We start from the raw sequence: 17,809 nt of genomic DNA, 5'->3' as shown, positions 1-17,809 counted from the left end.
TGATTCTGTTGTCTATATTTCCATATTTAATTTACCATGTTCTCTAAAAATCATGCCTAAGTAGCTGAAATGTTTTACTTGTTCTAGAGGTTCTCCATTTTCAATGCTACTGCCTATTTTCATTGTTTTTGTCTTGTTATTGCTGACCTTCATACCATATCTATTACAACAGTTATTCAATTTAGTCAGGGAACCTTGTGGATTTATTTAGAAGTATAACACTGTCTTGTTATACTTGGCATAGAAAATAAGAATGGAGAAATCATAACTGAAGAAGATAAAATTCTAATGAGATGGAAGGAATACATTGAAGATCTATATGACAAGGAAAATAGACCAAATGAGTTGCAATTAGAAGATATAAAGAAGGTAAATGAAGATTATCTAGGCCCAGAGATTTTGAAGACAGAAGTAGAAATGGCCATTAAGGAACTAAAATGTGGAAAGGCAGAAGGAATAGATGAAATACCTGATGAATTCCTGAAACAACTTCAGAAGAAAGGAACTGAAGAAATAACCAAAATAATAAATTTAATTTATAACAAAGGAGAACTAACAAAAGATTTTATGACCTTAATATTTATACCTATACCAAAGAAAAGTAATGTAGTGAACTGCAAGGATTTTAGAACAATAAGCCTCATTGTTCTAAAATACTTATGAGAATCTTAACACAAAGAATTGCATCTGAAGTGGAAGAATTTCTTGGAGAAGATCAGTTTAGTTTCAGGAAGGGTAGGGGAACAAGAGATGCGATTGGACTGTTAAGAATAGTAAGTGAAAGAAGTCTAGAAGTGAATAAAGAAGTTAACATCTATTATATAGATATTGAGAAAGCTTTTGACTATGTAAAATGGGATAAGATGGTGGAAGTAATGGAAAAGCTTGGTATAGATTGGAAAGACAGAAGGCTGATTATCTCACTATATTTGAGACAAACTGCCATAGTGAGAGACATATGGTACAACAGAACCAGGTATCATTGGACGAGGAGTAAGACAAGGCTGTTCTCTGTCACCACTTTTGTTCAACATGTATTCCGAAGCAATGTTAAAAGAAGCACTGGAGAATTCGGAAGAAAGAATAAAGATTGGAGGTAGACAGATATTTGCAATAAAATATGCAAATGACAAGGCATTACTATCAAATACTGAAACAGGACTACAACATCTGTTGAACAGATTACTGGAATCCTGTATCAATTATGGAATGAAAATTAACATCAGAAAAACAAAGGTAATAAAAATAGCAAGGAAAGAGGCAAATATGGATATCAGAATAAATGGGTAAAAATTGAATTAAGTAAAGACATTTAAATATCTAGGAAGTGTTATTAGCAGTAATGGAAGATATAAAAGTGACACAGAAGCAAGAATAACGATGGGAAGAGATGCCTTTAATAGAAAATGGAATTTATTCAGAAGTAAAATGGATAGAAACCTAAAGAAAAGACTAATAAACTGTTACGTGTGAAGTGTTGCCCTCTATGCAGCTGAAACTTGGAAATTGAAGAAAGAAGAAATTACGATTTTGGAAAGCTCTGAGATGTGGAGATTTGGAGAAGGATGGAAAAAATCAAATGGACAGATAAAATAACTAATGAAGAGGTCTTAAAAAGAATAGAAGAAGTCTGTTAAGGAGGATAAAAAGAAGCAAGGGAAGCTGGATCGGACATATTCTGAGAGGGAATGGAATTCATCAGATATGCCATCGAAGGAAAAATAGACGGAAAAAGACCCAGAAGAAGAGTAAGGAAAACAATGCTAGATGACATGCTGAATGGAGACAGGTACACAACCTTGGAAGAGAAGGATCAGAACAGAAGAGAGTGGAAGGAAAGGTTCTGCTACTAAAAGAAGAACCTGCTCAATTGCAGAATACTAAAGAAAGAAGAAGAAGATAACACTGTCTGTATAAAGTAAAGCTGAGATTAACATCTCCAATTTTGATATCAAGTTTAATACCACTTTTCTTCATAATATGATCCACAGAGATAATGAATAAGAGAGGGGATAATGTACATTCTTGTCTGACACTAGATTTAACATTAAACCATCTTCCTGTACTTCCTTTATTTCTAACTGCTGACTTACAACTCCAATAAAGACTAAGTATTGCTTGATATAATGACACCATACAACTGCAGCATTTTGAATAGCTTCTCTCTTGGCACCTTGTAATATACTTTTTCCAGATCTACAAAACTTAAATACAGATCTTTGTTATATTCCCATGATTTCTGACCCTTGGACAGAGGGACGAATTCCAGATGATTGGAATAGAGCTCTCATAGTACCCATACATAAAAAGGGAAATAAAACTGAATGTGAGAATTACAGAGGTATATCCCTATTGAGTGTTCCTGGTAAGGTTTATACCAGCATACTTGAGAAACGGTTGAGAAGGATTGTGGAAGGGAAGATTGACGAAAAACAAATTGGATTCAGGCCAAATAGAGGCTGTCAGAATCAGATTTTCACTTCACAACAAATAGCTGATCAACTGTGGGAATATAACAAAGCTCTGTATTTAAGTTGTGTAGATCTGAAAAAAGTATATGACAAGGTGCAAGAGAGAAGCTATTCAAAATGCTACAGTAATATCGTGTCAATGGGGCATTATATCAAGCAATACGTAGTCTTTATTTGAGTTGTAAGTCAGCAGTTAGAATTGAAGGAAGTACAGGAAGATGGTTTAATGTTAAATCTGGTGTCAGACATAGATATACATTATCCTATCTGTTATTCATCATCTATATGGATCACATTATGAAGGAAAGTGGTATTAAACATAATATCAAAATTGGAGATGTTAATGTCAGCTGTTTGCTTTAGGTGGATGATGTTATACTTCTAAATAAATCCACTACAAGTCTGCAAGATTCCCTGACTAAATTGAATAATTGTTGTCATAGATATGGTATGAAAGTCAGCAATAAAAAGACAAAGACAATGAAAATAGGCAGAATCATTGAAAATGTCAACTGTGTTGTGAATAGAGAACCTGTGGAACAAGTAAAACATTTCAGCTACTTAGGCACGATTTTTACTGAAGATGGTAAATTAAATATAGAAATAGACAACAGAATCAGCAAAGCTGGTATGGTGGGAAGTCAATTGAATAAATTCATATGGAATAATACAGAAATTAGTCGGAACACTAAATTAGCTCTATACAAGACAGTGTTCAAACCAGTTTTAACTTATGGATCTGAGAGCTGGGTCAGAAGTAAAACACTTGACCAAAGACTAGAGACCGCAGCTATGAGAGTCCTGAGAAAGATTATAGGCATGAACAGATGGCATCAATGGCAATATCATATTAAAAACGAGGATATTAGAAAAGAACTTGACATTGTCAGCATCCAGGAATGCATTAGCATATCTAATCTCAGGTGTTGTGAATAGAGAACGATTAGCAAAACAAGTGTTCTCTGCCAGGTTGGCAGAAAAATAACTCGGAGAAAGACCAAGATATAGGTGTATTGATATGGTTCAAAGTGCCTGAAGATAGAAATATAAGATTTGACAATGTTGGAGTCTTGACAGGTAACAGACTGATTTGGAGGAAAATTGTAGATAGGAAGTTAGTAATGATGACGACATAGACAATGAGACTTTTCTTATTTGTGCACATGGTGTTAGTAATAACCAGTCCATGTCCTGAGCAGAAATCCAACAGGTATTTGACATTATTATTAGCTTTGCTCTTTTCTCCAGATTTTCCCAAAACATTTTTGTATGTCTGGCAATCATTTCCTATTCTGTTTAGATCCCCATTTTTGAGCCTTTAATGAATGCAACAAATTCCTCCACTTCTACCTTAGTAGAACCTTCTGTGGGACTATAGGCACAAATAAGTCTCATTGGCCCACATCACTCTATTTGATAGTGCCTGCCATTCAAGAAGATTAGCCTTGTATTTGGTGTGAATACTATGGCTACTCCTTTTCCTTGATTGTCATTGCCTGAGTATAACATTTTGTGTTTATTGCTAACATCTCTCCCTTGTCAAATTGTCATGGCACTACTCTAAGTTGACCCCTTGGTTTGTCAATATTCGTTTGTGGAATCACATTTGTAATTCCACATAGAAATAGGAAATTTGATAGAAACTTTGTAGAAAATTAGTATATTAGATTAGCAATTTCTCTGGTCAAGATCACATGATTGCTTTCCCCAAGTGGAGGCATTGTGGCTATATTGGCTTATGCTGAGTTTTTCAATGCTGTGACCAGATCCAACACTCTTGACTCTAATGTTCTCTTCTCTACATGTTATTTCAGGTAATTATCTCTTAGCAGCTGTATCAGTTCCTGTTCCTTCCCTTTCTGTGACCATTCCTCTTTCCAGTTAATATCACTACTGTTGAGGTCTCTCCTAATACTCAGCCATCTCTCATACTAATTTGCCAATGCATGTGGTTTACATTCTCCCTTATACACCTTCTCCCTTCCTAGCCATATCAGTAACCAGCTACATAGTTCATTGTGTTGGCTTCTGTTTCACACTGGATAGCCTTAACCGAACTGCCCTCAGCATCCACTTCTGCTCTGTTTTGGGTTAAATTCTTCTATCATTAGCAAAACCTCTCCTCCCATTCTGTTGCCTCCATTCTCTCTGAAAATACTGTACCCCTTGCATTCTGTCCATGTGACTATATCATCCTCGCTAAACCAAGTCTTACTAATGCCTATAACTTTTGGGCCAGATGAACTAACTGATGTTTAGAACTTCTCAATTTATTCCAGATATTTCTGTCATTAGCACACAAGAACTTCTCACATTTATTCCAAATACTTCTGTCATTAGTACACAAACTGCTGTACCCCTTCATCACACAACTTGCCTTACACCTTCATTATTTCATTAATGTTAAGAACCTTGGGAGTGGGGGGATGCTGCATTAGCAAAATGTAGACTAGACATCACTCTCCCACTTACTGATATCTAGGTTGCCCAGACCTCTCCCCACATTCTAGTTTGTTTTCTCTAACTCTGCACTTCTGAATTCTCACTGTACATTACTTTCTCAAGACATTTAACTCTGAATTCACTCTGATGCAAACCATATGTTTTATGTTAGTCTTACCATCCATGAAATTTTCATTTTAGAAATTATGGACTTTACAACCGTGGTATAAATAACTATTTTAATTTTCCTGACGTTTCGACCTTCATATTAAAGTCACCATCTGGAGTGTATACAAGGACAAGCTGAGTTACATTTCACACAGTAAGCTAAAGAAACAATGATTTGATCAACGGTTATTCTACTGGTATGACATCTAGTGAAAAAAAAAAAAACACAGATAAAATTAAAAATTAATTATTTAGAAACTACATCAAAGCTAAATTTTATTTAAGACAACATGTAAGAAACATTCTTTCATATAGATAGTTTTCTTACAGTAACAATGAAGATGTCCTATTTTTTAACATGACAATTATTATATTAGATTTAGGATTCTGGATTATCTACATATCTGGATTATCTGTTTATAGTTAACTTTTAGGGAGAAAGGTTCTGTGGGTAGAATATGTGCTTCCATATGCTTTGGATTTTTAGACCATTATTATTGTTCAGATTGGGGTGGTTGATAAGAATCTCACAGGCTTCCTTAAATTTGTGTTCATACCATGTTTTGGTATGATGTAAACAACTGGAGCTTTTCCAGTCAATTCTATGTTCAGGACATGATCAGAAAGGCCAGCTTCACCATGGTTATTATATTTAATGTGTCATTTATGTTCCTTTTGTCTGATTGGAATTGTGCATCCTGTTTCCCCTATATATGTTAGATTACAGGTGCAATAAATATGGTATGCTCCAGGGTGGTCCAGCGGAGGGAGTAGCTCTTTGGATGACTTCAGTAAGCTTTTTAATTTTACAGGAGGTTTAGAGGTGGCTTTGAGATTGTATTTCTGTAGTATTCTGTTTATTTTATCTGATGTCCCTTTAATGTAAGGAATGGTTATAGTTTTATTGTAGTCTGGTTTATCTTTGTTTTTTATTGAGGTCTTGTAGAGAATTTTGTTAATAGTGTTTTGGCTGTAACCATTTTTTAGAAAAGTATTGCTGATAACTTTAAATTAGTCTTTCAGTACTTGTTCATTGGAGCATATCTTCAAGGCCCTGTTTTTTTAGAGTATCAATGACACCTAATTTTTGTGTTGGGTGGTGGTAGGAGTTTGTGTATATATTGGCCAGATGTGTCGGTTTGCAGTAAACAGTGAAGGAAAGACTGCCAAGATTTCCTTCACATCAAACACATCTCTACAGTCCTCTTAATTTGATATTTTAGCATCTCACAAGCTTCCTTAAACTTTCTTTCAAATCAGGTTTGGCGTGGTGTTTGGTTCCTTTCCAGTTGATTTTGTGACATGTTTTACCATAATGGAAGAATTTAATGTGGCATTTATGTTCATCTTTTCTTATTGGGATGATGTGCTCGGTTTCCCTTATGTAGGGTAAGTCGCAGGTGCACTGAATTTTGTAACATCCCCCTCTCCCTCCCCCAGGTAGGGAAATGAGATCTTTGGATGAGTTCTGTATACATTTTAATTTTGCAGGAGGTTCAAAGTCTTCTTTAATGTTGTATTTATATAGTGTTCTATTTTTTCTGATATTCAACTAATACATGGTATTGCTATGGTATTCTTGTAATCTTTTTTGCATTTAGTAGTATTATTGGTTCTGTCTGACAGATATGTTGATAATCTTTTTGTCATTTGGCCTCATGGCCAGAACATTAAATACCTGAACAAACATGTATCCAATTTACCATCGAGATTAAAAACAAGCTCTCTTCCTTTTCTAGACACAGTATCACACATCTTCCTTCAGGCTGACTTTCATTCACTACACTGGCCTGTGTAGTGAATGAAAATTAATTAATTTTTATATCCACAAAAATTCATATCATCATCCAGCACAAAAACTAGGGGTCATCAGCACCATTTGACATAGAGCCCTAACCTGCAGTGAGCAGGTGCTGAAGAAGGAATATGAAATTATTAGCCCAACATTTTTTTTCCCAAAAAAAAAGATATTAAAAAAAGTTCATAATACCATTAAAAAAAATACAAGAATGCAATAGCTATACCATACATTTAAGGGAATATGAGAAAAAAAATAAACATTTCGTAAATTCAACATTGAGGCAACCTTCAAATCTGTAGAACTAAAAAGTATAACTCAATTCATCCAGAGACCCCATTCCCTACCTTGACCATACAGGGGTGTACAAAATTCAGTGCACCATGCCACATTAAATTCATCCACAATGGTAAACCAGGCCTGTCAAACCATGCACTTCAAACATGTCACAGAATCGACTGGAAAGGTACCAAATCTCTACACTGCATTAAAACCTGGTAAGACAACTGCACAGATGTTTGGTGTGGTTTCACCATAAAACTTTTTTTCTATCATCTGTATATTATAGTTGTGTATAAAAAATATTTTTTGTTAATTTATTATTGTATAATTTTTATTTATTTTATTATTGCTTTTTTTTTCCACCAGAGGTCAGGCTTGGGTAGATGATTAACAAAACATTTAGATTTATCTTACTTTTCTGTACATATTTACCTATGCATGTTTACCTGATCCCGATACAGGTCGAAATGTCGAGTGTCTCATAAATTCTTTACAATCAACTACTATATTTACTCGAATATAACTTGCAATTTTTAAAGATAACTAAAAATTGCAAGTTATATTGCAATTTTTAATTATCTTTTTTTTTTTACCCAAAAATTTACCCAAAAATTAAAGTTAAAAAAATTGTAGTGCAAGATATGTGGGGATTTTCAGAAACTAAAGTTTTTCAGGAAAAAACTGAATTGACTTTTATAATTAAATCCTCAGCTTATTATAATTGCTCACATTGTTTAAAAAATGAATGTATTTTAATTATGAATGTGATTACGCTATTGGCTGCTGACCTACATCGTGTGCTATATTTTAATCTTTAAGGACAATGCTTTTGTAATTAAAACAGTCACCTACCCCATTATCTTCACTGGCATCCATGGCATTAGAGATGCCAGTTTTTAAAAAAAAACCCTTGCCAATTATTTCTGGTAAATCTCCCCAAGCTCGCAAAATCTCTTAATCTTTCCTGTCACAGTCAGCTAATAACTACTGGCTGCCATCCATTCCATGTAGAATCTAAACCTCACCTCTCCGCCCCTGTGCAATCCAGGATAGAGGAGAAGTAGGTGCTCTCACTCCAACATTTCCTCTACTGGTGGCTTCCATCTCTATGCATGTGATTAGTGCAGTATTAACAAAAAATCGCATGACTCAACGACAAAGGCAAACTGATGATTGTTGAGTTGAAATGCTGATTCTCTTAAACCGAATTTGAAAATATCAAGCTGCCATAACATTCACAGTCTATTTTTTAAAGTTTTTAATTAATTAGTTTTATTTATTTATTTTTCATAAAATAAAATCATGGGTAGGAGATATACATGAGGAAGAGTTATATTTTAGTAAATACAGTATAAGGGAATACAGCATCCCCCCCCCCCCCCCAATCTACATAGAATGATTAGTCAAGAAAGTTCTCAACACACCTTTGGAATGTATCATCAGCAATAGGCACAAATTGCCATTTGGGCCTATTGCTGATGATACATTACACTTTTTTCCCCCTTTCATTTAAGCATGTTAAAGTACTTCTCACTACACACAAGAATCAAATTACAATTTGCCCTTCCTAGACACGTTAGTCACATCTTTCATATAAGGAAAGTGATACTAAGAGATCTCTACCTTACTTTGAGATATTAACATTATTCTGTGATGGGTGGATACATGGAAGAGCAACTGTGCCTAAAAACCTTGCTGAGGGGCCTGTATTAGCAATTAAACAGAAGAGAATATCAAGTTTTTGAAGGCCCTGAATGTGATGTTCTTATCTGGTCCACAAATGTTGTTGTACATGTCCTGGCATGCTTACCTTTTAATATCACTTAAAAAGGCCATCAGAGATGCTAGTATTAACATAAGGGAAGACTTCTGCAAGTCATGACAAATTCTAGCATATGTTCATATTATAAGATGGACATAAACTTTCATGAAAGAAAGGTTAACAATCTGGTAAAGATAGATAAGAAGATGCATCTACACCTAATCAAGAAGAAAAAAAAAAGCCAGTAACTAGGAGAGTTACTGACATTTTTGAGCATACATGGATAGAAAATTATCAGTGAAATATTTTTATGTCTGTAACAACATTGTTCCAGACATTTACTCATGTTCAGCAGAGAATGAAATTCCCATTTGATAACGTCCAAGATATCAAATGAAATGTGAATTAAAGTTGTGGTTATTGAGACTGCATTCTGTGCTCGCCTTCCGAAAAGCATACAGAAGGTGTCAAAATGTTAGAAGTCCTTAAGCTGTTAGCAGCATCTGACTATATTTGCTGACAGCATCATATTCAGTTTGATTCATTAAAGTGTCTCTTTAATGTGACACACTTGTAAGTTAACAGCCATTCAGCTTAGTTGAAACTGATAACCTGTGGTTGAAAATTATAAGATCAAAAGTTACATATGCTTTAGAGGAGAAAAAAAATAAATTAAATGGGACATAAGTGTTTAAAGATCATTTATCTTAACCTTTTTATAACCATTTTTGGTTATAGACCTCCCTTCTTTTTTCTGTCCTCTGTTGAAAGTATCCCGATGCCAAAGATTTTCCAGCCATCTCCAGTAAGTCATCCTTCCATCTTCTCTCTGGTTGTCCTGACATTCATCTTCCTTCATGTGGATGCTGCTGTGTGATTGTCATTGTCCATATATCACTTTTCATCTGTGCAAGATGTCCTCCCATCTTCATTTTAATTTTAAAATATCTTCTTCTGTATCTAACACTTGTTTCTTTTTTTTATATCTTCATTCCTTGTTTTGTCTTGCAGTCTGATGATTAGCATAGCTCTCCATTCTGTGCTCAGTTTTCCTCATTCTGTCAAGTATTTGTTTGTTCCATGTCTGTCATCCAAGGATTGTTATAATATGGTGAAATTGAAACTGAATGATCCATATCAATACAGTTTGTATTTGAATTAAAACTTGTTTTATTTATTTCAAGATAAATGAATTGGTGGGAGAAGGGAAAATATGTAGAATTATTTTGTAGATGAGGTAAATAGGGGTATGCTTTAGATTAAATGAGGTTATCAATGATTAAATGAAATGGGATTTATCTTATTGCTTTTACAAATGCAGTATATTTGTTTCATGATTTTAAACGATTGATATCATCTATCGATGGTATTCCATAGCTCAGTCAGTATAGACAAAGCCCTTTGGTCTGAAAGACCTGGGTTTGGTTCCCCATCAGTGACTTGAGGAACTTTTATCTAGTCTCTTTACAAAAGGTGAGTCAGCCGGTTTCATGCAGAGGTAGTTTTTCTCACGAAAACTCAGGTTTTTCATCCTTTAGAACAGGCCACATGAACACACACTGTTAGTCAAAAATACATCCTCCCCCATTGGCAGGCTCAGCAACAGGCTGGTTTGGGGGTTGAAGAATTTAGGCCTAGAATTTTAAAGAATTTTGTTGTACTAACAAAAGTTGCATCAAGTGTAACACATGGACCCCACATTGGAAGCGGAATAAATGCGCAGAGGAAGAAGATGATAATATCATCCATGAGGTTAGCTCTAAAATTTTTGGATTGTGGGGTGGGCCAAGGGAACTCTACAAGACTAAATATTGTCTTCATGCCATTTCAGACATTTCAGGTAAACAAGATGGATGGTTCTGTGTAAGTTACATATGCACAGTTGAAAAATTATTTAAGATTAACTACAAATATTTAGATTCGCATATTGTGGATCATAATCCGTGTATTACAGTTGGTAATGCAGAATTTAACAACAATGAAGGTATATGGAGAATGGAATCTCCCATCATATGCAACCTGATAAAAACTGATATATATCCATGATATGTAAATTTAAACATTTATAGCTAATCTATCTTAATTAAATCATTTTTCAGTTTGTCTGCGCATAACTTTCACAGAATGAATAATGCACAGTTCTTTCAGTAAAGATGGGTGATGTTAGTCTGGGTAGTACAAAAAAAAAAAAAAAAAAAAAAAAAAAAAACCTTGTCATCTCATGCTGCAATTCAAATCCCTTGATATATTATGAAGTTTGGTGCTTTTTTGTTGCATATGATACAACTGCACTGCTTAGCAAAATGCAGGAAAAATTCATTTATTAATGACTTTAATATTTTAAGATCTTAGTTTACATAAAACTGATTTTTCTCCTGTGTGTATTGTGCATGCATGTGTGTGTGTGGGGGGTGGAGGGGGTATATTTATAGCTATTGCTATATAAATGAGGCTCTGGGATTTTAATAAAATATAAGATGAAGATACATTGAAACTATTTAATATATATGACTTGCGTAAATAGCTTTTTTAGCTTAGTAATCATGACCATATCTTTGCAATGGTAAGGTTATATAAGTCAGAGTGGAGTTGAATACACATACATTCAACACAATGTGATTTGTGCAAACGTCACGGGTTTGACATTCCATTATAGTTCAGTAGGTAATAGATAATTAAGTAGAAGTGTGTTTGTGTCATCATCATCATCCTTTTAAAGAATTTAGGCCTAAAGTGGCCTGTTCCAGCCTTAGAAATCATCGTTGGATCTCTTTAGAGGACATCCTCATTTTAAGGCTTGTTTTGTTAATCTTTCTCTTTTCATTCTTTCAATGTGTTCCATCCATTTATGTTTCTTTTTCTTCTTCATGTAGCTTCTTCAGTGAGAGGGTGCAGCACCATGTCCTTCCAGTTCTCTATGTTGGTGGCTTTCCTTTTTGTTTCTGCATAGCCATGTGATCCTGTCCATGATTTTATATCTTCAAGCCATGTCCTATGTTTTTTGCCTCTTGATCTTTTTTCCATAACTTTTCCTTCTAAAACTGTTAGTATCGTCTATCCTGCTGAACCTCTCAGTACATGTCCCGCCAATCTCATCTTTCTCTAAATCATTTCCTGTAATAAAGATCTCCATGTTCTCATTCTCTGTAGGACATCAGTATTTGTCACGTGTTCTGTCCATGAGATTTTCAGAGCTCTCCTATAGCACCACATTTCAAAGGCCATTAACTGTTGTCTTTCTCTCTTCTTGAATATCCAGATCTCGCTTCTATATGTGAAAACTGGCCACACTAATGTTGTTATCATGCTTTTCTTTGTCTCGATACTCACAGAACTTCTGAGCAGATCTTTATTTTTCCAGAAAGCATCTTTTCTGGCCATGGCTGTTCTTATTTTCATTTCTTTATTTTGCTTTCCATCTGCAGTAAAGTAGGTGCCTAAATATTTGTATTCTGTTGTATGTTCAATTTTCATATTGTTTATGAATATATCTGACTTGGATTTGTTTTCTTTTGAGATTTTCATAAATTTGGTCTTTTTTGCATTTATATCTAATCCAAATTCTTTACCTTCTTCAATTAGTAGTTGCAGTAACTTGATTAATTTATTTCGGTTTTCTGCTATTAGGATGGTATTATCAGCATATTTAAGATTGTTGTATTTTATACCATTGATACTAATTCCTATTGTTTGTTTTTCAATCTTTTTCATCACTGTCTAACTATAGATATTCAATGGATTTAGTGAAAGGATACAACCTTGTCTAACTGCTCTTTTTATTTTCACTTCAGAAGCCTCAGAGTTAAACAGCTGCATTTTCTTATTAAATGGATAAGAATCCTATATTTTTTTATCCGATAGTTTTTCGGCATTGAAACTCATAGATCGTAGTTATCGATCTTGAGTTTCACTTACTGGCTATATAAAAATATAGGATTCTTATCCATTTAATATCTATTCAATTGCCAGAAAACTAGCCTTTTGGCTTTTTATTCTAGCTGCATTTTCTGTTTGGTGTAAATCATTTTTATAATCTTAAGTATATGATGTACGTCTAATTTATCTAATATAGTGAACATTTTATTATGTTTTACCCAGCCAAAAGCCTTCTGAAAGTCTATGAAGCATATCTAAATGTTCCTATTTCTTTCAAGTGATCTTTCTATTATTATTTTTAGTTCCAGGATAACATTAATGGTTCCCATTCCTCTTCTGAAGACTTTCTGTTGTCCACCCAATTCACCGATTAAAGATCTTTCAGTTTGTTTTGTTAACAATGATTAAAATACTTTTAGATGCATCGGATATTAGGCTCACAGGTCTGTAATCTTCGCAATTTTGTGCATTATTTTTCTTTGGAATTGGTATGCAGACCAGGGGATTTATTATTAGGAAGATTCTTAATTACACGTTCTATCTCCTTTCTTGTCGGTAGAGTGGTATCTGTTGTTACATTTAACTTAAGGTGTTGTGAATCATCTATCATGTTACCATTATCATCATTTATGTTTAGATTTTTAAATTTTTTTCTATTCCTGATTCCTGGAATTTTTTTTCATTTCTTTTGCGATCAAATAGAGTATATTTTGTAGTTTTTCTCAAACTTCATTTCAGTTATTATTAATCTTAGTTTGTCTTTTTGTTTTATTGTCCAGATTTCACTTCCATACAATAGGACTGGTAGGTCTAATGTATTGCATACTTTTAGTCTGGTTTGTTTTTGAACTTGGTTAGATTTAAATATTTAGCCGGTCTTGTTGGCCGAGTGGTAGCGTATCCACTCTCTGCCCAAAAGGCTGCAGGTTCAAATCCTGCTGTGGGCATGGATGTTTGTGAAAATACTGGTAGTGGACGGTAGATGGCATTGGTGGATATGATGAAGGTAGTTGCGGTTTGTTGTTGGTGGATTGAGTGGTGGAGACAGAGTTGTAGAGTAGGTGCCCTCCCTCGATGAGTCTTTGGACTCCCTGTAGGTGTCACATAATAATAATAAAATATACAGATAATTACACCTGTTACTTTTAAATATTTCACAATTTTTAGGTTTATATCTTTCCTTTTCATGTGAAATCGTACACCCTAGGTAGTTAAATGAATTTATCGGTTCTAAAATCTTATCTATTACTTTTTAGTTCTTATTGGATCCTGACTTTTAAAGTCATCATGTTTGATTTTTCTGTTAATATCATCATTCTGTAATCTTTGGCTGTTTCATTTAAATTTAAAATATCTTTCTGTAAGTTATCTTCAGAATTGGTATTTATTATTTGGTCATCAGCAAAATGGAGAGTGTTTTTACTTTCACAGTTGGAGAAAGTTTAATCCCTTGATGGAAATTTTTATTCCTTTGGCAATGTTACATTGCCATTCTTCTAGGAATGGCAATAACCCATTCTTCTGGGTTAGTGCCTTCATGCACATATCATAAAACTATATGTGAATACAACTGAAGTTGGTCCTAGAGTCCTAAAGGTCCCTTATCAGTCTAAATTGGGTTGTCTTTGCTGTTGGGCTGATGTTCTTAGGATGCAAGCTTCCCAAATTTGAGGCAGTCTCATGTACCCAAATTTGTTGAGGTTTTGGGAAGTTTTTTTAGAGCTGACGCTGATTCCAGGAATAATCTTTTATACTTATATTTGCTGCAGTGTAGCAAAGTGGCTTTCTTTAGCATATTCTGTGGTGGGTATCTAGTGCATGGTCAGGAAGTCTTGAGTGACTATTGGTGAAACTAGATGTAGTCTTTGTGTTTGGATATCCCGATGTTAGCTGTCACGCCTGTTTGGCCATAGTAGGACAGTTTACAACTGCAAGGGACCTGGTATACTCCAAGTAGGTCTAGGGGAAGTGGCTGGTATTTGGTGGAGCAGATAAAGGATGCTAATTTCTTATATGGTTTGTAACCGGTAGTGAGGTCATATGTTTTTTTTTTTTAGGATTTTTGTTAGCTTTTCAGACGTGCCCCAGATAAGGTATTGTGCTTAGAAGAGCAGCCACCTTACTGTGATTTGTTGATCCTCATCCTCTGTATCATTATCTGTATGGCAAGTTGGGACTAGCAGATCATGTCCCAGGTATTTCTTCATATAGGATGATTTGGAGGAAAACATCTTTATTATAGAGTAATAGTTATAGCTCTGAGAGACTATTTTTAGAATCAACATCAGCTCTGAAGCATTCTCCTAACTTTGACAAATATGGTTGCATTTATTTACCAAAGATATGGGAGACTGATATCTCTAAATGAATTCTGTGGTTATCTGACCAACAGAGGGTGCAATGTAAAGACAGTTCTGTTGTCAGTTAAAATTGTAAATGTTTTGCTCAGTTTGGACAGTTATAATTGTATTCTGATGTTGCTGGTTAGAAAACCAGTGAAATATTAGTGAGTTTAATAAATATATTTTAACTCTAGCTGTTTATACCATAAAAGATTATTATGAATCATCAACACCTAAACCTTTCTATACATATGGTAGAATTGAATTTAATCACACAGTGTGAGACCACTTCCCTGCTTACTAGTTTGAAAAAGTTGTTTGGTTTCTAGAGTAGGGTTTTGAATTCTGTAAGACAAAACAAATAAATGTTCCCATTACTATTTTATCTCATTACTACATATGATATCCTTAAATTTTTCGATTGTTTGATTAAATATATTCTCAGGTAGATAATTTCTTTAGTTCTTTGTTCTTTTAACTTTTACTATTTGCCATTTCTTTTAACAGTATTCAGCAATGAGCAGTTTATTTTGGAAACTTGGTTTTCTTCTTTCAAAACAAATAAACATATACAGTTGACAGACAAAATACTTGCCTTATTATCTTGCTGTTGATTCTAAACTTCCCAAATAATTCTAACAGTATAGACCTCATTATCTATATCTCTTCTTGCTCACATGTTCAGAAATAGTAGCAAGTGTGATTAATTAACTTCATGAAATGAAGATTTGCAAAACATTGGCTTCTCGAAGGAGGGGCGAATTCAGATTGCACGGTTAACTGTGATCGACTGACTTTAGGTACTGGTCTAAGTATTGTGCTTAGAAGAGCAGCCACCTTACTGTGATCTGTTGATTCTCATCCTCTGACTGGGGATTAATCTCTACCCAGTGACTGGTGTTAAGCTTATTTAAGATCCTTATAGGCATAAGAATGAAGACAGATAAACTAGTATGTAAGCTAGCTATAGAATAGGATAGATGGGATGCTTATGTGCGTGAATAGATAAAGGTGCGACATTTGACTCTCCTTATCCATAGCCAACCCTGACATTCCGTTAGCAAGATTATGAACAATCTGTCAGTAATCTAAATATACAGGCCTGTATTATAAGTAGCAAGTAGTGGGAGTATCACATATAGGCATACTGTGATAAATACATGAACTGTGAATATTGAGGGCTTCTTGGTCTTAATATGGGATGACTGAATGCTTCTAGGTCAGAATCCTCTCTGGCCACTGCAACAATATGTTAATACCTTGAGTGTTGAAAGCTAGTCGGTCGCTTTTGCACTGTAACTTTGCATAACAGCCAGAGGATGATGAATCTGAATAGATTGCAGTATTTCTGTTGTTCTTCTAAGTAGGACATCCAGACCAGCAAGAAGGTTGCCTGGACAATTTGGTGCCACTGCTTCCTATGCCACACCTGAATGGTATGGCATAAGAAGCAGTGGCTGCATAGTCTCAATGGCTACCTTGATACATCCATTCTAGTGGCCTCATCACCAGTGCAATCGCACTGCAACAGTAAAAGAGCAACCCTGGCTAGTGCTGCCTTTCAACCCTCAGCATGAAATCATTACAGGCACATATCATTACAGTGGCTAGACAGGTTTCTGACTTGGAGCCATTCAGTCATAATCCCACATCAAGAACCTAAAGATGTTCAGTTCTCAATGTGTTCATGGTACAAGAACCTGAAATTATTCAGTTCATACATTTACCACAATATGACCCATAGTTAATTGGGTATACTTACTACTATATTTAATTATTTATAATACAGACCATTTACTCTGATGGTCAAATTGTTTGTAACCTCACTAATAGCAGGTTAGGGTCTGCCATGGATGAGGCCAGTCTAATGTTGCACCCTAATCTAATATAATATTTGTGAATTAATCCTTAACCGCAATCTTCCATCTACCTAAGACTGCCTACTAACTGCCACCCATGCTACCATCCTCTTCTGGGCATGCACTGCAACTGTTATTCCATGATTAATCCAAACGAGACTGGATCATTGTATCAAGGCCACCAAACCTTGTTCCAACTAGTACATCATTATTAGTGAGTAACAAGAAGATTCCTAACAGTTGCTGTGCTCGGAGAGGGTGTTAGTTTGAATGGAGTACACTACTTCCTTGTGGGCTCTATTCAGTGAACTGAGTGCTGCTAGCTATTTTAAAGGGTGTTGCATATTAGAGATTTTTGTCTCATATTTTGTGAACTTAATTTCCATATATACTTTAAAATAGTTTTTGTTTATTGCCATTTATGACTATTCAACATTCATTTTGTTTCATTTGTTGTGTAAATTGTTTAGCTATTTTAAATATTTCTATATTTTGATATTAAAAGCAGTGCTGAAAATTACATTGCATTGATCTAGTTTGCTGAAAATTTGATAATTCTACTTTAATGTTTACTTTTTAAGTATTCTAATGCACTTGCAATTTTAACTTCTGAGGTATTGTACTTAAAAATCAGTACTGAAAATGTCTCATTTAATATTACAGCTTTCAATGAGTTTGAATATTCCAAGGAACAGTCTAATAGAGACACAAACAAAAATCCTCCATTAGTTCCAGGTAAAAATTTAGCCATATTGATTTACTAGACATGCTATATTTATCAACAGATAACTTTATACATGTTTTAGTGA

General features: G+C 34.5%; 1 protein-coding gene across 6 annotated transcripts in view; it reads left to right on the top strand.

Moving 5' to 3' along the window:
* The window catches only part of Lasp (LIM and SH3 domain protein Lasp), a 287,808-nt gene that overhangs the window by 109,630 nt on the left and 160,369 nt on the right, over positions 1-17,809 (top strand). For all 6 annotated transcript variants that reach the window (XM_090405601.1, XM_090405599.1, XM_090405596.1 and 3 more), the window contains one exon: positions 17,664-17,735. In XM_090405601.1, the coding sequence (XP_090261727.1) occupies positions 17,664-17,735 (72 nt within the window). The remainder of the gene's footprint in view (positions 1-17,663; positions 17,736-17,809) is intronic.

The sequence above is a fragment of the Typopeltis vanoorti genome, chromosome 15 (assembly GCF_054136105.1).
Source record: "Typopeltis vanoorti isolate ZY-2024b chromosome 15, IOZ_Tvanoo_1.0, whole genome shotgun sequence".
NCBI classification, from domain to species: domain Eukaryota; kingdom Metazoa; phylum Arthropoda; class Arachnida; order Uropygi; family Thelyphonidae; genus Typopeltis; species Typopeltis vanoorti.
Note: the sequence above shows the minus strand (reverse complement) of the source record. Positions and strands in the feature narration are given on the sequence as shown.